At 37.9% G+C, this 26,558-nt stretch overlaps 1 protein-coding gene across 3 annotated transcripts in view; it reads left to right on the top strand.

Moving 5' to 3' along the window:
- Window positions 1-1,537: 1,537 nt before the first annotated feature.
- MBNL2 (muscleblind like splicing regulator 2) overlaps window positions 1,538-26,558 on the top strand; it is a 94,001-nt gene continuing 68,980 nt past the window's right edge. For all 3 annotated transcript variants that reach the window (XM_026058204.1, XM_026058205.1, XM_026058203.1), the window contains exons 1-2: window positions 1,538-1,588; window positions 23,962-24,804. In XM_026058204.1, the coding sequence (XP_025913989.1) occupies window positions 24,631-24,804 (174 nt within the window). In that variant the 5' untranslated portion in view covers window positions 1,538-1,588; window positions 23,962-24,630. The remainder of the gene's footprint in view (window positions 1,589-23,961; window positions 24,805-26,558) is intronic.

The following is a 26,558-nucleotide window of genomic DNA, read 5'->3' as shown; positions in this document are numbered from 1 at the left end:
TTGGCAGGAGCAAGCAACCCCAGGCGCGAGGTGGTGGAGGAGGGGGAGGCAGCGTGGGCACAGGGAGCTGGCGTGCGTGGGGCTGGGGCCACAGAGCCGCCCGCCGCAGCCCGCGATGGGACCGAGGCCCAAACACCCTGCGCTAGAGGGGAAGCGATTTTAGCAAATTGGATGAGAGATGATGAAGCCCAAAGGAGAGTTTTTCACTTGTGGGATAGAAGAATTATTTATTTATTTATTTATTTACATTATGCAAAACAGTCAATCGGAAACAATGGGGCCTTGGGATAGGACTGCCAGTTGAATGAGAGCTTTGTTGTTCCCTTGTCTATTCATGTTTCTAAACTTCTAATAGATTTTTATGYACATTTTACACATTTTTGTACAATACAATCCATTTAATACAATATTTTCCAAAGTAGTATTGCACTGCAATCTCCACCATTTTTCATTGCCTTTCAGGTTGTGTTCCTTTCTGTATTTTTCTTTTTTGCAGCTCTTGCTCAATAATCCTTTGCTGCTTTGATTTCTTGTCCTGAAACTTAAGCAGAATTTGTGAGAAAATTGGTCAACACCAGGCATTGTGTACAAAGTACATCAAGCTGCCAACAGTTGGACCTGAAAATGGCAACTAGTATCATAGTACTTATGCCTGAACCTTGATACAAATGGACATTAGTTGTAAGCTGATCACACATACCACAGTTTGGATGGTGCTAATACAATTTGTCTGCTAAGGATATTAAAACATTTATCATATTGATTATGTTTTCATCAGGAAGCATCCCATACCTGTAGTCCATAGTAACTGGTTTCAAATTTTCTGAAAGATATTATGTATATATTGCTGTTAAATGCAGCCACTACACGGTAAGGGTATGCAGTATTAAAAAGGAAAAACATTTGTCTGAATTTGGCTGCATATTAAAATAAAGGGTAGATTATGTGGTTTATACTGTTCTAGTGCTTCAGGGCTAACTCTTACACATGAAAGGGATAGCAGCATTGCAGTTCTAGCATTTAAAAATTGTTATTTGCCTATGCATTTATGATTAACGAAAGCTTTTAAAATGATTGTGCAAGGAATGGGTTGGCTGTGTTTATGATGGAGGGGAAGGGAGTTGTTTGCTTTTGCTGTGTATGTTCTTTCACGAAGGTGTCACCTTACCCCGCCAGCAAAACTCCTTTGCTGCGCGAGGGAAATTCCTGGTTCATCAGTATGGGTGCATTGTTTTTACACATTACAAGTGCTGTGTTGCTGTGTCAATCATCCTATTACAATCAGTTTAAGAGCAGTAGGACTGACGAACTTGGGCGTGATTGGCTGCCATATGCTGGGAGGGATTTGTTAGAAGGGAGGGCTGCAGTCTTTCAGCAACAGAGTTTAGGCTGTGTCTTTGCTTCATCATCTGAGGAAAAATCCCCCGATAAGGCACAAGGCTGCCCGGGCGCAGGAAAGCAGCACTGGTAATTGTTTCACGCGAAAATTATTCATCGTCATGATGCAACGGGAGCGAGACGGTTATTTGTGTATATCAGATGTTTTGGTTCGTGCTGGAAATGTGCCGAATAGACAGAGCTAAACAAGGTAGGAGGATCATTGTCTTTTATTGAATGTTTAAAGAGTTTGCTGCAGTATGCTGCATACCATATGTGTTGCTCAGGGGAGTCGGGGAAACAAGATTTCTCCTGTGAATATGTACTGTTTGGGTGTAATACTTGAATTTTATGTCATCTTGTTTGCTAAGGAATTAATTTACAAATATAAATAGCTCTCTTCAGAAATAGAACATGAGTATATGTATATTAAAAATAACACAAGTAAAAAAAGAAATAGGTCAGTGTGTTTCAGAAGTACTGTACCCTAATTGGATTTTTAGCTGGGTTGTCATCTGGTAGTGCTTTCTAGCTTTAATACAGAGAATGAGTCAACCTGGAAATCTGTGAAGTTTATAACAGATCTGTTTGAAGATTTACACGAATTAGAATAGCTGATCTAAATAACTCCCTATCAGAGGCTTTAACTAAACCAAGATAGGCTATCTGAGATATGAAGGAGCCATACAGTAATATTACAATATTTTATTCCCTTGTAAAAGTATGGGTATTTCTGAATACACAGTGGTTCCTTGTGTTCTTGAAGGCGAGCTGCTAGAGTTTTTGACATTGTAGTTCAGTTGAACATTTCCCTTGCCATTTCCAGGTCTTTGTCTTGGGAGCAAAATAGAACCTTTATATGAAAACAAGGAAAACATGCTTAATAATAATACTTACTGCAATTATCTGATCTTTATACATTTTTAATGAGAGAACACACAGCTAGCAGAATAATTAAATGAGCAGGCTGGCTTTTAAAGCAATGATTTCACTGTGCTGAGACACATTAACTTTCTTGCTGAGGAGGAGCTTCAGCAAGGAATGGTGAAGATTTATGTTAAATGCTTTGGAGAGAAGGAAAAGGATATTTAGACAGAAGTCTGTAAAATTTTGGAAGGAATGAGGAGGTTCTTTTTTTTTATTACACTTTGGAAGCAAACTACGCCAGATTATTGCTGGGAGGATCTGAGAACACTGCCTCATCATATGAGAGTCTAAAGATCAAGGAAAGCCAACTTTCCTTGACTGCCATATGCATTGACGGTGCTCAGTACCTTTCAGGATCCCACCCAATTAGCTACCTGAATTAACATGCTGGCTTCAGCTGTGTTATAGGAGCATAATGTGTATACATACAATATATTACATAGCGCCTTTTTTTCTTTTAATTTTTTGTCTTTTTAAGGCTAGCAGACCGTTAGTGAAATGGCAAGAAAATGTTGTCTTATTTTTCCTGTAATGGCCATAAATATTGCATATAAATATTTGTATTTAAACAGGATGTGGATGGAAAAATTAAGTGTATGAGCTGAGGAGGACTAAAGATCAGTGTCCTAAAGAAGAAACTATATGCAAGGACGTTTTTATTGCCTAGAAAAGCTTTCAATAGTGTAATTTTGAGGAATGTTTAAAGTTTTTTTTTTTTTCCTAGTAGCAAGCTAAACTAGTTTTAAAGCTTTGCATTAAATAGGTCCTTCCAGACCAGCCTTTTCCCCCTCCCCCTTCAAGGAGAAGTACAGGACACGGCTCAAAACTTCTGTTGCCATCTCCCAACTTCTCAGAGCCTGCTTGCTGTTCAGACGAGCTTGACTCAAGCTCCCAGTTACCTGCCTACATGCTTGGTAAAGACCTGGAGCGAGGATGTCAACACATCTTCCGTTTATGAACCAGTTGTTTTTAAATGCTAAGCTTTTCTAAGTAAAATCAACTGATTCAATCTGAGAGTTTCAAACCCTATATCAGGATCACTTTATATCTATACACTATGTCAGGATATAGAACATTATTATTAAAAATCCTTTTTTTAAATGCTGTGGGGTATGAATATGTACAGTGTATGTTTAACCTATTCACTGGCTATGTTTAAAGCTAGTGTTTGTGTGCAGAGTGTGTGTTAAGAGGTGAAGCAAAGATTGATCGTGAGAAATATCATCTTTTTCAAGCTATAAAATGTGAGCTAATATTTTAATTTTCACAAATTAAACTATGCATGAAAATAGTTTGAGACAAAATTTTTCAGTCTTATGTTTCCAGGCTTTCAGATAATTTTTATTTTAAGAGACTCTTTTTCATATCACTGAGATGGCAGTGTACAGAATTACCATCCCTGTGCCCAACTGACAAAGCGAAAATTTGTATTCTTTACTCAATGAAATAGTTTTTATCAGAAGACCAGGTGGAATATGCAATCAAGCAGACAAAGGGATTAAAAAAATTTTTTTTTTTCCTGCTTGAGGTATACTTTATATGGATAGTTAGGTGGGCTTTGGCCTCAGAGGGTAGAGACAGTATTAAATACATGATATTTGCATTTGCTATATAAATACTTGGTAGTAAAATTATTTCAGGCCAAACTCTGGTACCTCTTTTTATTCAGAGTAGTATCTTTTCCCCTTTATTGTTCTGTGGATTTAATCAGAGCTATTTGTGCAGTAATATCTTACTGTGTGCAGTCTGTCTGTTTACAAGCAGTAATTATTGTTTATAATTAGTTTCTTCATTTTCCTAGGTTAGTATTTACTAATAAGTTACTCGTCCTGAAGAATAGTGTTGTGCTTATGGAATGTTTCATAAAATCAAATCAAGTTTTTCACTTATAAGTATGCATTTTATAAACATCTTGAAAAAAACATATACTACAAGTATTATTTTTTGGGGCAAGGAAAACAGCTATTAATGTTATAATATGATTTCAGGTACTCATGTCTGATAACTCACCTCTTCTGTAAATGAATGTTGTTCTTTTGTTCACAAGTATGTCAGGAATAATCTATACTATGTTTATTTGTAAAAAAGCTCTGTAAAATGTTCCTTTTTTGTAGTATCGAGAGAAAAGAAAAAAAGAATTGTAGTGTTCAAATGAAGTTCCTCATTCATAARTGCACATATGGTTTTAATTTCTTCAGTCATTGGTTAGATGCACTGCTAAGCTTAAACTTCAAATATTAGCTATTAGTGATTTCTTGTTTTCTAATGTTATTAGAAATCCCTGGCTTCAGACATTTTTCTTTCTCTCTTTCAGGGAAGAAACACTTTCTTTTTCTTTTTTTTTGGTAAGCCCAGTGATTTTTGTTCCCCTTTGACTAAAAACACATAGTTGTTACGCAATTGTAGCAAAAGAGAATATAATCACTTGCTTTAGAATTTGTTAGTATAGGTTTTCTTTTTAAAAACTTTTTTTTTAACCTTTGACTGTGAGACTCATTTGATATGTTGTGTTTAACACAATGTATTATGGTTAACTGGCGTGAACCAATGCAGTGCAACTTGTCTGCAAACAGGCAGAAATTATAGCCTGAGGAAACTAAAACTCATTTGAAGAGGGTGAAAATAAAACTCATTTTAAAAGGGTGTCAGTGCTGAAAACAAGTCCAAGTAATAATAGTATTAACTGCTAGAGTAATTAAACTAATCTTCCTGTACATTACTAGCAAATGCAGCGACAGTTGTTGGTTATTGATAAATGAAGTACAAAGTCTTCTTTTTAAAAACAAACTTTTCAGCTGTATTTGGGATAGAGGGTAGTTGAGAAGGAAGAAATTATGCATCTCCTTTCCTGAATCTGCTAACTTTTTAATCTTCTCATCACTCTCTATTTTTTTAAAGAAGACTTGTTACAACATGAAGCTCTCCCTTTGACAACATTGGTGATGTCAGGTTCTGTGTTATTAGCTCAGTATTTTGAGCGTGCTGAAAGGAAAATTTGGGGGCTGTGAAAATGGAAGACTATTTCCAACAAGAGATTAAATGAAAAATCCTTATAACTAATACAAAGGAATAGTAATTACGTAGAGCGCTTTTTGTGCTAGTGTTTTTTATTAAAGCTGTTGAGAATTGCCAGCCTTGTGCAGAATTCATCATGCTGCTTTGCAGAAGACCCACAGGACTCCTGGAGCTGCAAGCCTGGCATCGGATCTGGTGCGCTTGTGATACCACCAACTCTGCCAGTTAGAAGAGCTTAGCTCTAGTTCTGATAAATAAAAGGGAGAAACAGAGAGAGACACACACACAGTCACTTTTTCCTGTATGCCAAATGGCTCAAAATCCTCTTTTCACCCCGGTTCCTGAATCTGTCGTTGTTTTTGTGGTTTATATATACTATAGACAGCGTTCTGAACTTACAGGCTGAAACAAACATTAAATTGTAAAGTGACAAGATTTCCATTTAGCGTCAAGAGCTCAGAATATGATATTCAGTGATGGATTTCAGTGTATTTGCTTTCTGCTTTAAAGCTTTCAGCTGGAAGCTTTCTCTGAGAGACTCCTTGACATTGAGGCAGGGGAAGTAATGGCCTTGTAGAGTAGCAAAGCCTACCTTTAGTCCAGTTTTGTCTATTATTCCTTCCCCTTTTTTAGACAGCTTACCGCGCTGTTGTCAACAGCTATATAAATATTTCAACCCTGCAACTGTGGTGGTTTGTAAACAAACCCCTCTAACTGTGCCTCTGGTCTCCTGCTGGGCCCTTCCCTTCCCCCCTGTGCAACTGGAGTGTAGGTGTGTACCCAGTTAATGATTCAGGACTTCAGCACTGCCTTGCATTTTATTTGTTTAAAAGGTTGCCATGATAATTACAGGATTTCCCTGACAGCTGTATTGGTTGATAGCACAGTATTCCTATGCATTGCCTCTTACTGCTGTGAGGAAAGCAATGTTTGTTTTCCTCTCCTCGTCAGTTTGCTTGATCGTGACCCGCGGCCCGATGGCGAGGTTTGGGGCGCCGAGGTGGGGGGCCCCTGAACGCGTGAAGCTGGGCTGCTGGCCACCTGCCGTCACAAATGGAAAAGCAGAAATGCCCTTTGCAGTCCCGGGAGCGAGGTGGGGAGCTGCATGGCAAGCAAGAGCTTGATGATTCCTATGTTTTTTAGCAGACCTTTATCTAGTGAGAGGTTTCTGTACAAGAGCTCACTTATGTGTGGACTGCTTGTGCTACAGATTGCAGTGCTGCAGTCCTTATTGACATGCTAAACATGCGCTAGCAGGACCGTGTGCCTGGTCCTGGAGCTGTAGCATGTACATTTAAAAACTTTTCACTTTGTATGTATTTTTCCAGTTCTCTTGTGCATTTTCATCCCCTCTGCTAATCCTGGGACATGCTTCCAGCCTGGATTTTTTTTTTTTTTTAACTGTCATAATTTGGGGGGGACCCCAAAACCTGAAGTTTTTCTTTGCCATGGTGGGCAGGGCATGAAAGCCTTTGAAAGTGGCTGTATTGAAGTGTTTAGAAAGCCTTTTTTTTTTCCTTTTTAGCCCTCATTTAATGCCCACTACTTTGACTGTGCAGTGAGGCCACTTTCAAAGGCCTTGCAACCCACGGTAGCAGCTCTTTAAAGTGGAAACGCCAGCAGGAGACAAGCAGGCAGCTTAATCCATGGTGTTAAAAGACCTAAGTGGTAAGAAGCCACAATTTCCATCTTAAAGGAGGAAGGTTGAGCTTGAGAGCAATACATGGAATTAAATCCATCTCATGGACCTGGACCTCATCCATGAAGCTGGAAATGGTTGGACTCTTGCTAGACCATGAAAGATCACGTCCTCCTCCTCTCTGTTCTCCTACTTTCTTTTTGTCCTTCCTTCTTTCCTCAGTGTCTTGAGGAGCAGAATGTAAAACCTGAAGGGCAGGGGAGGGTGGCCGGAGAACAAATGCATGTTTCTGAGCATTTTTGCCTTCCCAGGTTGCTAAATCATCCCTGTGGAGCACAACCACTTTTCCACTCCACCATTCTTGTAGGGATTCCTGTGTACAATAATTTCATCAAAGTCTGTAGCCTTTTGTATGTCCAGGAGATAAAGCTGTGCCTTTTAAGGTCTGAATCATTCTTTGGAGGGGCCTGTCTCTCCCTTGGCATTGAAGAAGACTAAAGAGACTGTGCTTTTCAGTCACCAGTGGCACTTTTAGGTGTCTGAAGATAGGTGGTACAAATCTCCCATCTCTGAAATCTGTTTGTTTTGAAATAAAAGATGAAAGTGTTAGCTTTATCATGGCTGAATATGAGGACCAGTACGTCCCTATGAATCTGTAGCCAGCTGTAGTTGCAGAACTAGGCTACATGTAAGGAATTGCAGTCCTAAAGTTGGGAAGGAAAAGAGGTCAGTTGAGGACAGGAATATATCCCTTGATTGACAAATGATTCTGGCTTCTAGTCTTCAGGGGGTGGAGACTTTCTGTTCAGGAGTTTCCATCTGAACCTATTTAGTGATTTTGATGACTGTTAAATATTCTGATTTTTTCAGTTGAAAATTTGACATTTTAAACCAATTCATATTTCTGACCTTCAGCATATCACCTTATCCTAAATCACCTCACCATCACCTGAATTTCCCATATTAGTTGTTTTCCCTGAGCAAACATGACTGCCTTCTGTATGTTTTCCTGAGTGGCAATTCACCAGCTACCCCCTACTTCTTAGTCACATTTAGTAATCTTCAGCGTTCTATATGAATGTCATATTCTTTCTGCTGTCAAAAGCCTTGTTGTTGTCTCTGCATGTATGGCATCCTTTTCATAGCAGCGATCATGCTGTTGTTCTCACTCTCTTTTCTAGTTTTGCTGTAATCTTTTTTGAGATGAGGCAGATCAGAACTTCATTTATTATGCAAGATTTATGTGCTTCATGACTTTATGTACTAGTGTAATTCTTTTCTGTTTTGTTCTGTTTTCTGTCAATATTTCCAAATGTTCTACTTCTTTTATATTCTATCAGCTGCTGAGTATTTTGCTGAAGTTTCCATAAAATTGCCCATAATGTCTACAAGATCTCTTTCCTGAGCGATAGTGTCTTGTTGTGTGTATACTGTTGCTTCTGTTTTGTTTGTTTTTTTCCATGTGCATTATTTTGCCTATATTTATGTTAAAATTTGTATGTCATTTTATTATCCAGTATACCTGCTAAAATGAGATGCTTTTGTAACTCTTCACAGTTGGCTTGAGGTCTGACTTCTAAATATTTTGGTATCATCTGCAAACTATCTTTATTTTTCATAGATATGTTGCAAAGAGCAGAAGGGGAGGACTCGGTTGGTAGTTGTCTTTGAAAATTACAGCAGATTATTAGAAGTAAAAGCGTACTATTTAACCATGTGAATTTGTTGGTTTTGGATGCTTTTGTAGAAGTTGTTGGCCCAAAACTTCTACTCTGACTTCAGTCTTCATGCCATCTGCAAGTATTTTACACTTTTAGCTGCTGCTTTTAACTAAATTTCTCTAAACAACCGTAAGATTCATAGCATCAAGACTGCTGTGCCTCTAAAATCTTGAGGATCAAGTCCCACAAAAATCCTCAGGTTACAGACGGAGGAGATTCATTTGCTTTCTTTTTGGTTGATTTTAAAATTTTAGGATTTGTATTTTCTAGCTTCTCTCTGCAGTTGTAAGAATTGTACTGTTAAAAATATAAACTGAGGTTCCCTTGTAAACATATTTGTAGGTGATACAGCTTTATGAAATGCACTCAGTGTTTTAAGGCTTCCAGTGAAATGGATGAGAGTTTGCTGTGCCGCAGTACAATTGTGTAGCGGATCCTTAAACTTGAGTGTGTATGATTCTCGTGATAGGAATCCATATAGGTTATTTTCTAACAGCTAGATGAAATTAAAGCAGAATTAGTAGAGTGTTCTGCTTTGTTATATGCGGTAGACCTTAGGGAGATAACCACCTTGATCCCAATCCTCTTGGCCTCTGGATACCAAAAAGTTAGCATACTTTTCACTTAGGAGGAAGGTACATGATGATTTTCATCTTTGAAGTACCTCATCTGGCAGGGTAAAAATGATTGGCTTAAAATAGGACTTCAGAAATAGCAGACTAGTTTTTGCTCTTGTGTGTTTCTACTCTTCTGATTTAAAGATTCTGAACCTTTTTATTTGTGTGCCTCTATTGATTCCGGTACTGCAGTTACAAAATTTAGACGGTGTTGTGCCTTGTGCATCAGCAGGATTGTTCTCTAAGTGGTCCTTATGGAGCTTGCTCATTTGGTGAATGTGTGCCAGGAAGGAAGCCAGGAAACAAGGGACCTTAAATTATGGATCCCCATTGAACTTTACAAAACCATGATAATTAATTTTTTTAAGTCTTTTAATATGTAAATTGAGCAAACTTTGTTTGTATGAAATCCTGAAAGCATAAAACTAGACTATCACTGCATCTTTTTTTAGTCTATCCCTTTTCTGTCTTTTCAGAGTATAATAGTGCTTTTTTTTGGTAGTGGACAGGCAGTTCTGTTGAGTTGCTGTAAAGTGGTACCGTGGTTACTACTATTTCAGATGATGGACAAAGGGATAAATGAGGAGGAAGGCATTTGAAATAGTCTTCAGGATTTTGAGAGTCCATGCATTGTAATAAATTGGGTATCTCTGTGAAAGCCAAATATTGGCAACGTATACTTTGCAGCCCGTAAAGTTGCACAGGATTCCTTGAGGACATAATTTTATCTGAGAGTGAGTTGCTTGGTTTGGGTTTTTTTGTTGGTTTGGTTTGATTTTACGTTACTTGCTTTTAGTCCTAGGAGTAATGTAGGAAATGAAAAGAACTTCTACTGAGTGTCACAGGCCAGTATATGAAAATAGGCTGGAGGTTAGAAAAGATAAAATCTCTGATTTATGAGCTAAGCAAATATTGCATAAAAATGAGGCATGTTCAACATAGAAATCCATTAAGTCATTTTTACGAAATTGGTTTCTAGGGTAGAAAAACATGTTTAAGCATAACAACAGCCGTCCTTTTTTTTTTTTTTTTTTATGTTCATAAACGCACAGTATTTGTGTGTTTAGTGACATTTTTGGTGTTATTTGACCAAATCAGGAATACTTTTTTGCGCTACCTGGTGGCCTCAAAGACCTTGTAACACAGGAACTTTTCTTTAAGGAAAGAAGTACTAGGAAAAATCTGACATCATTTAAAAATAGCGCTGTCTATCAAGGTGAGATTTATGCAGGGTTAAAGCAAGTTTTTGAATTTGAATTTAATACAAGTTATTCAAGAGGACTAAAAATGGTGTAGCGTAAAACAAAATGTGGATTCAAATACCCATCTAGGACTAAGCCTGAAGTATAGCAAAGAAGTTAAGTTTTTAAAAGGACAAAACTGTTGAGACTTATTTTTAACAGTCCAAGTTTTATATTGGAGTATGAACGGAAACCCCTGTCTTGCCCAAAGCCAGCTGGATTGACTTACTGTCACAAGCATATCCATCGCACTGGAAACATGCCTCAATGCCAGGCTGTGCTTAGCAGTACTGTTATCCCCAGCAGGGGAGATAAATCTCTACAGTTGTAGGTAAGCAGAGATTGTAGAAAAAGGTCTGGAAAAATACTCCGTCAAAACATTTCTGTGTTCAGTTGAAATTTTCACTGAAAAACTATTGCACTACTTTGTTTCAGTAAGATGAAAGAACTCTGTTTCAACTTTCATAATGAAGCACTGTTTATAACTTATGCCAGAATAAATGTGTACTTATCTATGATAATATTTGTTACGATAACATGATTCAACTGTATGTAAATAAAATGTTCAGGTGGAATTGCTTCAATATTGCTAAAATTCTTTTTCCCGGATACTTTGACCTTTCAGCTTTGGGGAAGCATCGAGATGCTGAAATTTTCTTCAGGAAAGTTTTCAGCAAGTCCTAGTGAGAGTGGGAAAAACTTTTTCCTATTGCTGTCTTTCCTTATTAAATGGGTTAAAATAGAGAGGGATAGTCATTTAAAATATTGAAAAAGTTTACAGTTTGTTGATTTGAGTCAGTGACGTGCCTCTGTGTAGAATTGAGGAATACTGGGACTGCCACTGCCTAATTCGGTTAAATAATGTCCCCAAGGTGAGCATTGCTTCTTGAGTCCAATGTCTTTTTATCTTTCAAGCTAACAGAAATGAAGAAGATGACTTTGTACATTAAAATTGTTCTTATAATATGCTGGCAGTTGTTTTTCTTCCAGAAAGCTGCATGTGGTTCATTTCTGCTTTTACTGTTGCAGGCAACTGAACTATAATTCTGCTTTTTGCATGTGGCAGAAAAATAGGTATGAACTCATCTGATGTCATCACTATAAGCTGATAAGCCTTCAGAGTTTGTTCCTAAGTACCCTCTCCTTCTTTTAAGTGCTTTGTCTCCCACTATTTATTCAAAAACATATATATTATTTTCTGAAATGGAAATGGGTTAAAAAGTAATTTTCTTCAAGTGGCAACAAAGCAGTGGTGAGCTTCTTGGACCAAGGGAGATGTATTTGAAAAATTAAAACAGATCAGTATGACCCATTTTCAGCATGTCACTGCTTCTTAGTCAGCTTTCAAGCAAAAAGAAAGTTGAGTAGCAGTATCGCACATCAAAACCAAAATTCATTATCCTAGAGTGCAGAAAGAAGTTAATGTTCACTATGGTAAACTGCATCTGCAGACAGTTCACGTGCGCTGCTTCCAGCTATAACTCGTTCCTTTTGGTTCAGAATTACACAGAAATTTTCAAGATTTCCTGGAAAGCAGACGTTCACCAGAATTTGCAACTGCTTTGAGAAAGGGTATTCTCCTTATTTGTGATCAGTTGCAAAAACACTGTTTTTGAGGAAAAGAATTATTTTCCTGAACTCATGATAGATGTTTGTCAACAAAATAGGGGTTTATGTAGTGCAGATCTATTGTATTCCAGGGAGAATAAGTTTCCATTATGTATCATCTAATACAACATGCATAGCCTCAGAAGTTTTAAATGGTTTCTTGTAGACAAATAAATGACGTGAAATTTTGAAATGAAAAAGTCTCTTACTGTCATCTCCACGCTGGGCATGACTGGATATTCTATTTATTCACCCTGGAGGACCAAAAGAAAAAAAGGAGGAAAGAGTCTTTCTGTTCCAAACAAAAAGGCAGACTATCTTTAGAGGAGACCAATGAACCTATTTAATACCTATTTTTCAGGTATTTAAAAAATGCCAAAAAATTCTCCATGCTAAAAAAAACCCTCTTTTTTTTCCTTGACTAGGAAGGAGCTTTGAAAAATGGCTTTTAGTAGGAAAATTTCTGCTCTTGTTATATAAAATACTTGCTGTCTGAGTGTTAGCACAAGAGTTTTCAGTATTTTAAAAAGATACAAAATAATTGCTGGTGAAGATACTCGGTTACGATCTTAACAGTCTGACATTCATAGGCTAAGTTAAAGTTAGGTTACTGTACCATCTTTTTCACTGTTATAGGGTATAAAATATTCTGACCACAGGTGGGAAACTCAGGGAGTTGTCACAGAAAATAATGTTTTTGTTGTTGTTTTAAAAAAAACCAAAAAGGTCTTCTATCACATACACTTTTAATCTGGCTGTGCAGTATATCCCATAAGATATGTAAGAAGCAAGAAGCTTGAGCATGTTCTACTTCATGATGATTGCTTTTATATTTTAGAAGTAAATAAAACTGTGGGGGGGGGGGGGTTACATGTGTGCCATTAACGTAGGCAGAAAGGGCAATTGCATACTAGTGATAAAGCAAGCCCTCATGAAGGCTCACCTGGGCCACCCTTTGAGAAGTCAAGCCACTAGAGACATCAGTTATTTTTGCCTGTGGTAAAGCGCTTTGCAGTTGTGATGAGTTGCTACTTTCAAAATCTGTTTGAGGTGGTTATGAAATGCGTAGGGTCTGGCAGAGTCTAACGCCTGTGCGCAGCCCTGGGTCCCCCTACGGGGTCACTAAGAGCATTGCTTCTGCAAGTGCTCCTGCCTAATGCACCTTGGAGCGCTGCGGAAGGGAGCTTAGTGTTTCTTCCTGTTCTGGCCGGTTTTAAAAACACTCTTCTCAGAGCTCCACCTCTGCTGGAGGCAAAAGGGGCACACTCTCTTCTTGTTTAACCCATTCAGGGGTAATAACAAGCAAGTCAGTAGCAACACAGATTTAGCAAAGGAATTTTTTAATCAGTCATTTAATTACTCCCAGCTACATTGGAGATTCACACAAACTTGCAAACAACAGAGGTCCTGAAGTGTTTCCTTCAATATCCACTCTCCTCTCTCGTGGGTCCAGTCTTTTGTCAACAATTCAAAACCAGTCAGACTCCCTCCTGGTATCCCACTTTCCATGCATGTGCTGATGAAAGCCTCTTCTAATAGAGCAGCATTCAAAAAGGGACTGGGCAAATCCATGGAAGAAAAATCTAGTGAGACCTATTAAATACAAAGACATCAGTCACAGATTGCTGGAGGCTGGGAGAATATTCACAGAGATTGTGCTCCATTCTTGTATTCTTCTGTAGGCTCCATTCTTGTATTCTTCATCTGATACTGGCCACTGCCAGAGACAGGATATTGAGGTAGATGGTCTTTCTGGCTGACCTGCTAACGTTATCTTTATGTATGTACTTCAGTGTGCTGTTGTCATTTAAAATGCAAATGGTGAAAATGGCACAAAAATGCACATATTCTATCTCAGAACTCTGCTGCTTCTTGGATTTTGTGTAGAGTCTGTTTCTTTGTCAGAATGGATTTAGTGCTTAAGACACAGTCAGAGTTAATAGCATTAGATAGTTCTCTTGCTATACGCTCATCAGGAGCTTTGTTTGGACATGCCGTGCAACTTTCCAGAGCTGGGTAATTTCCTAGAATATATTTTTAACAATGTTATTGGCAGTCTTGAAAATATTTTCAGCTTGCAAATTTAACGTATCTTAATTTACATGGAGTCTTGGTTTATTCCAAGCTGTCCCTTGCTTTCACTGGGAGGGAATACTGTTTGTCACGGAAATAAAAGCCTTTGTAAGGATTCCCTTTTCTAGGCTTAGTATAAAATGGGTGTAGAGAAAATAGATAATCAATGGTAGTCTAAGCCCTTTTAAGTTATGCTTCTTTGTAATAGCATGTTATAGGTCCTTTGGCAGGTAAAAACAGTCATGTTCATGTATTCATCATGTCATGATTATGTCTCTGTATGCCTGTCCAGGACTATAAAAATTTTAGAGCACGTAAGCACACTTTTGTATAAATATTTTAGACTCCTGAAAAATATAATGCATGTCCACAGCTGGGTGTGAGTAGAACCTCCTAATGTACTGGGGTACCCTTCTTTGGGGAGTTCGACTTGATTAATAGCTATTACATGGTACACACTGCCAAAAGCAAAACATTTGTGTCCACAAGAGGCCAAGTGATACGTCATTGCTGCTGGGGATGATTAACTATGTTCACAGAGGCACAGTAACAAAAACTACTTCAGCCCTCTTGTCAAGGTGGGAGCAGAATTTTTTATATGAAATTCATAAACCTAGAGAATTAAATCAGTTTTCTTTTGACTCAAGAACAAGGAGTGTTTAAGCTACAGACTAAGAGAAGATACAGACCAAAAAAAAGAGTAGAAGGTGCAGCAGAGCAGGAGGAAAATTATTGTAAAAGCCAAAAAATGTTTGCTAGAAGAAGAAAAATCTGTTTTCTGCGATTGCATTTTAACTAAAGTATAATGAGCATTAGTTTTGTCAGCATGACTTCTAAGCACGCTGACGTTAGAAAATACTCTTGTGAGTTCCAGTCATCTACAAACTTAAACTTCAGAAATATTTCATGGTCCATTACCAGCGTAGTATGATGGATTGCTGAAAAGGCCCTGAGCTGTGTCTGTTGTTTCACAGTTGGTGGTACGCTTTCCTCACCTGTTTCCCAGAAGACAAAGGACATTAGTGCTATTATATTGTAAAGCCAGCTTTAAAGTGAACCGATAGATTTTCTGAATAAGCTCATTGCTATACTGTAAATAGCATGGAACATACTAAAAAACCTGAACCTTGGTTAGAGCAGCAAAAGGATCAACATATCAGATTAGTGATCTTGGCAAGGAGAATATGGCTCATTTAGCAAAACTGATTATTTGTAGGTCACGCTTAGTTCAAATAAAACAGACCTGTATTTTCTAACCTGTCCCTGGACTTCTGTCAGCTTAACTGAAGTAGTTAGAATTGACTTTCAGTAAATTATTCATTTGAATTACACTTGACTAAAGCGTCTGTCTCTGGTTGTATAACAAACAAAGGTGTTGCAATAGTTATCTCCAAGTCAGGCAAATAAATAACAGGGTTTTTTGTAGGTCTGGAGACTTGACTTTGGTAGAGTTCAAGTCAAATTAATAAAAAGACCGAGAATAAAATTCTAGTATTTATGGTTCCTGCCTGCTTGTTCAAACTACTGTGCTACTTCTCTGATAGGATTGTTCTGTTTTCTTCCTGACTTGAGCAGTAATGGTTTATTCAATGAAAAATGAAGTCTGCTTTCAGCCTTAAAAAAACAAAACAAAACAAACAAACAAAACCCCAGAAACCTAAATGATTAAAAAAAAAATTCACAAATTTCATTTTTAGTCTATCAAAGAGAATACATTCATTGCTTTCTATTATAATTGAATATTATTTCCTAAGAATGTTATGGTTTTCCATTCATGTTTTCCATGAAAGAATAGATGAAGTTTCATGAAAGTCTTTTGTGTTTTCTTTTGTTTCTTGAGTATAGGGGATTTTTTTCTGTGATATCCCAGGGTTTTTTAGTCCATTTCTTGGGGCACATCAGCTTATTCCCCATTTGAAGTCATTATTTTTGTGACTTCATAATAGTTCAGGAAGGAGCTAGCAGCCTCATTCTGTTTTTAATACTCAAATTAGGGGGTTTGGACTAGATCTCTAGAGGTCCCTTCCAGCCTCAACCATTCTGTGAAATTTTACTGAACTATGCAAAAAGACATTATTAAACTCTAGCATACATTGTCCAGTTTTACTAAATACTCTAATATTAGGTTATATATAAAAAATATGAATGAGAGGTTAGAAATTGGTTCAAGAGAAGAATACAACACAGGCATTGTACTCGCTGATGAACAATACCTCAGTTATGTCATATCACTTTCTGCTCTCCATTTCCTAATCTGGTAGGCTGATGAAGTGAGAAAAGCTTATCTACTGTAGAGAAATCTTCTTGCATGGTCAGTCTTTAAGAATGCAACTTATTCAAATGTGATTAAAAAGCATGCCAACTGTCATATTATTTGTTTGCAAAATAACTTTTTTTTCATCCACTTCAGCATCTTTTGAAATAAGATCCTCTCTGTATTGGCTAGCAGGGGATTTTGCAGTGAGGCTTATAATAGTGTGAGATGACTCAGAGTCAGTCTTGCTTTCCAGGGATAGGGAGTAATTTAGGTGAATTTAGGTTATTTTAGAGATTCACCACATTAAGGAGCGTGCAACAAAGAATAAGACGTGCCGCAATAGAAAGGGCAGCCCGAGTGCAAGGAAAGGAACGGAGATTCAGTGCATGGTTTCATGGCCTTTAACCTCAGGTCTGTTGTAGACTTCATCAGGTGTGAGTCATGGGCACACGATCACATTTCTGTCAAGTTAGCCTGCCGTGTCGATGCAGGGTTGGTGCCACGGTATGGTTCTGTGTTGACTTTATTCTGGATTTGGGGAGATGGATCATGACTGAGCCAGCGTAACTCTGGAGTGATATGAATAGACAGTAGGTGATCTGTCAGAAAACCTGTTGGAAACCTGTTATTAACAAATTTGAACCGGTAGAGTGGGTTATATGGGATCAGCATGCTGTCATATCACTGGGGTGTTTAATGTTTTGGTAGCAGGAGCTTTATGCCTGGCTTTAGCCTACGATCAAACTGCAGCCCTCCTCTCCTGAGCTTTTGGGCAGAGTCCAAGGAAGGGCAAGCACAAACAGGGCTGGGGGAGATGAGGGACTGGCAGGTAGGCGGGATTTAAAATGGTGCTGGAGGKCACTCATGCAGTTGTAGTCATTTGATACGCAGCTTCTATTCACTTTTGAGGCCTTGAATGCTGTTTAAAGCACAAAGAATGAAAAATAATGACACTTTAAAGAATGTAGCAGTGAGCTTTAATTGAAAAAATGAGAACTGCCTTTTGCACTGAACTACCTGCCAGTGTCCCCTAGAAATGTAGCAGTCTCCTGAGTGCTTTGAAACTGGAATCTACTGTGAAGTGCCAATAAGTGTGACTTAGTGGGATTTGGATGTCTTTCCTTTGGCCTTTGTTATTTTAGAAATTCACCTTATGGATGAGGGAGCATGTTCAGTAGTTGTCAGTCTTTGAATACGTGTATTTCTGTTGTGAATATCTAAGGTATTTAACTTGATCTGGTTCTGCTTTATATGGAAGAATCCCTRTATATTAGATTTACATTGAGAATCTTTCCACTAGGTTTCCTCTATAAACATAGTGAGCTGCAAAGCAAGTTTCCTTTGCAATTATGATCAGCTGCTGAAGGATTAGCAACTTTCTGAAAGGGAGTGAGGGTGATTTTCCAGATCTTATTTTTTCTCTCTTCCACTGGAGTTTAAAAAGTATTCTAGTAGGTAGTATTCAGGGGTTGGCAGAAGCTGTTTACCAGAGGAGCGAGACGCTGCTGATCAGCAGGATTGTGGCTTTACGTAAGGCGGAGAGCTCTTGGCTTCTGCTGCATTTGGGACTCGCCAGGAGCTGGGAGCCTCTCACCGCCCCACAGCTGCTGCTGTACCCGCGCCAGCCTTCCCACGCCTTGGCCCGCCTGAGGGCCTTCGTTTAGCGCACTGCCTGACTTCCCAGCATCGGAGTGCCGAAACCAGCAAGAATAGTAGCTGTTGGAAGAAGTATTCAGAAGGATCACGTGGCATTGTATTTCCTAAAAGTTTGACTCCTTGTCAGTGATCTGAAGATGCRTCCATAGAGTGTGGCACATTGGCCAGTCATTGTGTTTGCATTTCATGGGATGTCCTGGGGCATCTGGAAATCATATTTTGTCCCGTATTGCCTGTTACAGTGCCATCCCAAGCGATGTCACTGACTCAGAGCTAGTAACTGTTGATGGAAGGGAATGGCTAAACTGTTACAGTTTAGTTTATCCTCAGACCAGATGCCTGGAACTCACTGAACTGAGGACTCATGAGGACCTTAAACCATTGATAAGGTTATCCTCTGTTAAAGTTGTGGTTGCTGGGTCTTGAAGCTAGGCAATTCTTATGGTTAAGAAAGTTCAACAGTTTTCATTATAAGAGAGCCTGTTTTCAGCTGCTAATAACTTTCAGCAACCACCTTAAAATGTCAACCTGAAATCCAGTGTGCCTGGTGTCTACTGCAGGTTTATTTTTTGTTTGTTTCTTAAAAATTATATCTAAAGTGAATTTAGGACTAAGGACGCGATTTGGTGGAAGTAACCAAAATAATTTTGTGTTTGAGTATGTAGGTGTATAAAAGTTGTAATAGCAACCTGCTTGGGATCAAGAGCTTGAAATTTGGCAATAACATTTCCCTGGGGTTAGGGATATGACTTTGGACCTCTTAAATGTGTTACCATATTTGACTAAGCCAACAATCTGAAAAATCGCACTATATGCATGCTGTTTTTGAAAATTTAAGTTCTAAAGACATTCTCATGGCATTGAGTATTCAGCACACCATGGCTGTTTGCTCCGACTAGGATTTTGTATGACTGTGGATTGCGAATGCTAAGGTCAGTGTTGGGGACTGTAGGTCAGATAGGCCCATAGGGTCAGTTTTATCCCACCTAACTTCAGGCATTTAAGTGAGTTAAGCTGAGTAACTGAATTGCCTGGATTCCCCTGATGGAGAGCAAGAACCTCACAGGGAGAAGCCACCTCAGGGTTAAGCCTAACCTGCATGTTCAGAGGTTGCCTTGTTCCCCCTTGGGGCTTCCTGTTCTGATGCCCGAGCAGGGCCGAAGAGACAGGCGTCTGCCTGCCCTGAACGTGGAAGGAGATGGGAGCATGAACTGGGACAGAAAGTGACTGGCTGGGAGTCGGGAGATGAGCTGAAGTACAAGGCTGTGTAACTACCTGAGGATTTACACCTTCTGTTTTTCAAAATGCATGCAGGATTTCTTGGCTGCCTGGATTCATAAAGTGTAATGCAAGAAGGGATGATTTTTAGATAAGTTAGCTTGATCTTCTGCTGTATTGGAGCCCATCCCATTTTACCTATTCTAGTGAGTGGCTATGAAACCCATGCCAAAATTTGTCCCATCCCAACTTCAGAGCTACTCCACACTGAAAATAGTTGCTGCAACCACTTACAGTGCGAGTTTGGGCAGAACATAGCTGTGCTGAAGGTCAACAGGCCCTGATAGTGACCTAAGGGAAGGTCAGCATGGTTTCACCACAGAATGGGGTAGGTTTTTTGTTTTGTTTTGTTTTTATCCCCTAGTTTTAAAACAGACCACTGTAAACAATAGAGCTCATTTGGTATATTTAGCAAATCTTTTCTGGTCCACTGGGAAAGAAAGTTTGTGGTCATTTACTTTAAACTTATGCAATCCTGCTTAAGTACAACTGAGGGTTTTCTAACTTTTAGTTCTTGTTTTCAATATATATAAAAGAGAAAAATTAAATGGATCATGTTGATAAACTCTGACAGTGGGATCAATAAATAGAGCCCCCATCTCTTACTGAAGATTTTCATTTGGTGAGTATTATGGAGCGCTTAATTCTCTAAAGTGGAAAATTATAATTCTTGCTGAAATTAGTGGTTTCATTAGTGATCTGTGTTGGGACCATGCATAGGATTCTATTCCTTTGCTGGAAGTTGTCATCTGCAGAGGTAGCTTTTTGATCATCAGGTCTTATCTCATTATTACACTGAAAAAGTTGTTGTGACCTTACTGTGATTATCTGCTGAAGCATGAACAGAACGCATCCAAGAAGCCTCAGCTTCTCCATTACAGAGATCCACTTCACTACGTAATCTGCCTGATAAGTAAAACTACTGGACCAGAGCAGCCCATATTTTTTATATAGCAAGAACTCCTATTTTCTAGCTAAGAGATCTGCTGTTTTATAAGAGGGCAAAGCTTTGTGCTCACTAGAAACTCCCATGTGGATACTTAATGTTTCTCTGAATTGGAACCTTTTCTGGGGGTTCCTAGTGCCTATGTATTTTGCCTTATTTAAAAATTAAAGGGAAAATGTTTATCAGAAAGGATATATTTAAATGCACTGGTATATAATGTCTACTTGGAAAAGGAAAAAGGGTTCTGTGGTTTAAAACATAGCGCAAAGAAGATCTGGATTCGAGCACAGATTCTTCCCTGGTATCTCAGGGGAACACGAGGTTGGCAAAAATCACCTACTCCTCTGTGCCTTTCTAGGATTCTGCCAAAAAGAAGTGAAAGGGGGAGGTCTAAAGCTAAAGAGTGTTTCCAAATGATTTCATTCATTTGGTGTATGGAAAACTACATTTGTGAATATATTCTGGATCAATTCGATTGATCCAAGTGCCTGAGAGACTGAAAATAAGTGGTAATAGTTGTAAAAAAAAAAAATTTAGTTCCTTTATCTGTATCGTGTTTAATGTTTTCTGCAGCTTTACTAACAGTGTTTTGCATCTCAGTTGTCTATGTATAAGCTTTGGTAGTTTGTTTAGCTCCAGTGGGGGATGTAGGGTCGAGTTGTTTTGCCCAGAGAGCTGGATTCATTAAAACCAGCAAGAACAAAACCTAAGCAAGAACCCCAGACAAACCGAAAAGCAAACCCTTCTGCCTGGGGAAGGGACTTCCTTGGTGCCGAGTTCTCTAGGCTGGTATGGGTTTGGTTTGGTTTGTTCAAAGAAGGGCAAGCTAACTTTGCCTGGTACGTGGGACAAATTGAAGTCAGAACCAGTGGAAAGAAAAGCAGAGTTTACACTTGCTAGAGGCCCCCCTCTTCTCCGTGTGGGTGAGTTTTGCAACTAAGGTCTGAGTTAGCTGTGACATTAATAATGGCCCTTGGCTTGGGGGAGGCATTTTATAGAGACTTTCTTATTATATTATTTGTATTTTCTTACATAAATCCCATGCTTTTTTCCCTCATTTCCTTCCATCTCTTTACCAAAACCACTGGATTTTCCCATGTAACCTTATTCTCTTCTCCCTTCCTTCTGAAATTCCTTTTTCCCTCAATGTTCACTTCCTCCATCTTTCTCCCCTTTTCTCACTTTTCTCATGAAGCCTCTCCCTTCCTCTTCCACAACCAACCATTTCACTTCCTGTTTTTCTACGCCTGCATTTGCCTACTCTTGAGCTCTTTCCACATGTCGTGAACTCTTCTTTTCTTTGTTCCTTCTAGAATTTTAGTTTTTTCTTCCCCTCCCTTCCCCTTATATTACCTTCAATGTCAAAAACATCTCAGCTCTGCTTCTGGGGCTCTTCTGAGCCTGGGTCAGCAAAAGCTGCTGAAGTGCTCCATGCTTCTTGGGAAATCGCATAGTGGCGTTATTTTTGACAAGATAAGATTTAGGAGACAAACCCTCTGCCCTCTTTTTTTGGAAAATCTTGACTAGTTTGCTCAAATATTAAGAAAATGGGAAATATGGTGAAATTTTCTATGTATACTTAATTTTTCTTCCACCCTTCTCCTTCCCCCACCCCCCCCATAAGCTTTGTGGTATTTATTCTTGTTACAATTTCATATTTGATTCTACTGTGAACATTTTTTTTTAAATATGACTGGAGCCATTTGTATAGTGTTTGCTGTGTCATGATATGTAATGTCTATTTTTCATCAGTCTCAACACCTACTATTTGAGAAATGACTTTGTCAACTGTAGTGGTATATAGTGCAGCAAAGTATTACTACTTGTGATTTTTTTTAAGCAGTATGCAGTATAACATAGACTGAAATTTTAAGAAAAATGTACATCTCCTACATATACTTCTGAAATCCATTACTGATGGTTCTGAATTTGAATGAGTGGCTTTGGAGAGAATATTTCCTCTTTTTCATTTAGCCAGCTAAATCATCAGCCCAACAAGCTCTTCTGGAAAGGCTCTTTTTTTTTTTCCTTTCTTTTCCTCTTTACTTTTAATCATTTACAAGTATTTTCTCACCTCTGTGTACACTTTCAGTTTAGCTCCATTCTTCATTGATGCTGTGAGACAACATTAAAGGAATAATTAACGAAAGGAATATGTAATTCACATACTGTACTATATTACAATTGCGTAGAATTGTTTTAAAATGTACTCTCTTGCAACTTGCAAAAGGTGGAGGTGGAGCCAGCTAAGCATGATCCAGACATCTCACTGCACATTTGACTTGAAACTGAATTTCTGAGTAATCAGTGTTGTATGACCTTTATTTGTGCTAGTAGTAGCAAATTTTGTTGTAGGTATCAGTCACATAGTAAAACTCTTTTTGGTAGCATTACTAAGTAATAGAAGAGCCTTTTGATGTGGTGAAGACCTAGAAGTCAGAACTGTTCCTGAAACTCTGTATGAGTAATTCTTACTCACATTACTTCTAACAGTACTGACTTCAATTAAACCAGATGAATCCAAGCACAGAATGGTAATTTTTCTGGCATGGGAAAGCCGACAATGTGCTTAGAGCTATTTTTATTGGTACATTTTAAAATATCGCTTATTCCAATCATCCCCTTTTCATTATTCTTGCATAAAAATAATCCATCAGCTGCTTCTGGCTGGTATCTGCAAAGTGAAGTTTGTGTTCTTTAGAAGCTGAATAGAAGGAAGGAAACACCATGACTGTGGTTTCATGCTCTGCATGTAAAATATAGTCATTTATTAAAGACTGTATATAGTATCTAACCCTTGTTTTTTCGAATCTGTCTGTAGAACTTAAGATGGAACTTAAACTATTCGAGGACTATAAAATATTGTAGGTATTTAGTTTAAGTTGCATATTTGAAAGTCCAAGATTTTGATGATGAACCATGTATTTGTAAAGGAACATGAAAGCCAATTTAATCAAAGAAAAATTCAGAAAAGGATTCTGCATATTAGAAAGAACTCATCAGAGAATGGTGACTTAGGAAGGTGTGGCCTCTCATGAAGCCTTCCGAAAACAGCCTTTAGTTTATCAGGGAACTAATTATTGTTTCTGGACAAGGAAGGGTTTTTTCTTGTAATCTTGGGATGGCCATATTTTTTTTTTCTTTTTTCCTCCCTTGAGTAAGAGTGAGGGAGAGCTACAGGAAATCCAAACAGAATACTACTATCTTCATTCTAAGAGAGAACAAATAACAGTTTATAATGCAATAACACAATCTAAAGGGCCAAATGATAAATTAATGGAAACTTGTATATTGTTTTGGAGACTAAGCACATTAGATTGAATTGTTTCACAACCAGCATGCCTAATTACTGTGTCTGCCACATTCATCTATTTAAATCATTCCCAACTTTTGGATTGCTGCCTAGAATATTACTGCAATACGTGTTTCAACTGGTTATTCCCTTGTCACGCTTAACTTCATGAAGGAGGCTGATTTGGTTTGGAGAAAGGAATACAAGTAAGCATTGGCAGTATATTTATCATTTCTGATAAGAAGTGATGATAGGTTTCATAATGTTGATTCAAATAAGTTGAATGTGAACTGATATTGTATTTGTTTTGTCAGGTCAGTGATTTAAAAAGTGCCTTTGTGAAGTCACTTTTGCAAGAGAGGACTGCTTCGCCTGTATTTCAAAATACTGTCTTTGCCAGCTAGACATTGCCTTGACCTTGCACGTGGCAGAAGATACCTCAACTGTCTTGGTTTGCCAATTCATTGATGTGAAACGGACTTCAATGTAAAAAGAAGACGACGACGAAGAAGAATTATTACTGGGACACAAGCAAATGACTGCATTGCTTTTCTTGTGTAATCAATACCAGCGAGTGATCTACAAGGGATTACTGTTCTCTCAAGGAATGCCATTGCATTGAAGAACCTTTACTTACAACTGGAGTGTCAGTGACACAATCAGCAGACCCAAACGATTTACAGACAGAAATGCTACTGAGCATGGTTTTTTTCAGCCAAAAGTCTACAAGTGGGACTTAATGATTGAGTGACTGCTTGCTGATAAACTTTCTCTGCTTTTTTTGCTTTGTGTGTGTTGGACATTCTTAATCCTCCCCCACCACTTTAAACAAAAAACAAACACTTCCTTTCCAGTTGGAATTATTTTTTTCTAGTTAATTTTTTTCCCCTTTTTCCCCCTTTCCCCCCACTATTGGTTTTTGGAAGTTTCTTTGGTATAATTCCCTTGACAGCAATTTACAGAATCTAAATCAGCTTTTCATCATGGCTTTGAATGTTGCTCCTGTAAGAGATACAAAATGGCTAACGTTAGAAGTGTGCAGACAATTTCAGAGGGGAACTTGTTCACGCTCTGATGAAGAATGCAAATTTGCACATCCTCCTAAAAGTTGCCAGGTTGAAAATGGAAGAGTTATTGCCTGCTTTGATTCCTTAAAGGTAAGGAAGAAAATTGCATGTGTAATGAAAAGGCTAATGTATCAAAAGTAAAGAATGAAATTATGAGTTAAAACTCAAATTGATCAATCAAAAAGTGATTTGTTCTAGTAATATGTATATTAATACAAATGCTGTTTGTCTTAACTTTTGTTTATTGAAGCTTTGAAAAGGTTTCTAAGGATTCTCTTTTCCAGTGCCAGTACGTTGTTTACAAAAATTGCCTACAACTGTGGAATATAGGATTGTTTACAGTTGGTATGACAATTGCATTCACTAGAGTACGTTTTACGAATTATCATTGTTTCATTGCAAATGAAAATACACGACAGCTTAAATACTTGGCTGTTGTCAGAGTGATAATGAAGCAAATTGTTGAGTACAGATTCTTTTATTAAAATCCACAGAAGTAAGAAAAATTGGCCATTACTTCAACTTTGACACAACGTATTATGTTTATTCTTGGTATTGTGGAATCTCAGATAAATGAATAATATTACTAATTATATACATTAGCAGTGCAGATAGTAGCATAAGTTTAGAACAGAGTGCAGAGATTCTTTCCTCTGGAGGAAATTTAGCTATTATGTTGACAGGACATCAACTTTTCCTAACTTGTTAATGGTATCAAACATACTTTATAAAATTATTTTAAAGGTTTTGCACAAATGCTGTATGTACGGCAAAATAAGAAGGTTAATAACCCTGTGGGATTTAGGGTGTAAACAGTGTTTTCTATAATGATACCTGTATTCTCATGTAGAAGGAAGGGAAAAATAATTAAGCTAAATAATTAAAGGGAGAATGTAAGCATTTCAAATTTTATTCTTAAAGTTTCAGTAGTGGCTTTGTATTTTGGGCATGTCAGAATGTCTTGGCTTGCTTTTTAAAATTAGCTCTGTAGAACAAAATTTCAGTTGCCCACCAAGAACTCTTTTACTAGACTTGTGAAAACATCCAGTGAATGAGAAGAAAATTTTATTTTATTTGAAAATGTTCTTTTATTTGAAAATGTTCATTTATTTTCCTTATTATATTTTTTCGTGCCATGGCAATATTGTAGGAGGCATCTTTTTCTTACCAAGCATCTTTTTCTTGTGTGTCGTCTTATGTTGAAGATCTGGAAGAAGAGAGTAACTCGGTGGAAATGTTTGTGATGGGTGTATATTCTGTACATCCTTCAAACCAGAATGACCCCTTTAGAGTCATTACAATATGTCATAAAGTGCTATTTATGACCTTAATCCATGGATTACTGCATGGTAAACTGTAACTGTTTCTTTGTAGATGCTCTAGTATATTGGGTCATCTGCCAATGGGATTTTTTTTTTTTTTTTTAATTGGGCAGCCTAGCATCTGCAGCAAATGGTCAATAAGTAGCTTTTACAAAAGATATACAAGTCAGTGAAAGTTGTTTAAATGTAATTTTTAGCCCATGTAAAATATTTCTTGAGTCTTCACAGGCTGCCTAAAAATTTTTAATTTTGAATTAAGGCTTTTTTTTTTCCTTTGTTTATATAATTGTAAGATTCAGAATTAACCAGACCATGGCTTAATCCTTCACTCCTGACATCAAACCTGAATCACGACTGAAAAATTTATGGTTCCTACCTATAACCTTGGAAGCAAAGGATTACTAGGAGAAGAGCATCTTGATTATGCATTTCTGATTCCTTACCAAAAAAGATCTTAAACAAAAAACTCAGTGGAAAGCAAAGCACTACCAAAGCCATTGTCTTAATTTCTCGGTTCAGGAC

The sequence above is a fragment of the Apteryx rowi genome, unplaced genomic scaffold (genome assembly GCF_003343035.1).
Source record: "Apteryx rowi isolate R43461 unplaced genomic scaffold, aptRow1 scaffold_144, whole genome shotgun sequence".
Taxonomy (NCBI): Eukaryota; Metazoa; Chordata; class Aves; order Apterygiformes; family Apterygidae; genus Apteryx; species Apteryx rowi.
This window is presented reverse-complemented; position numbering and strand designations above follow the sequence as displayed.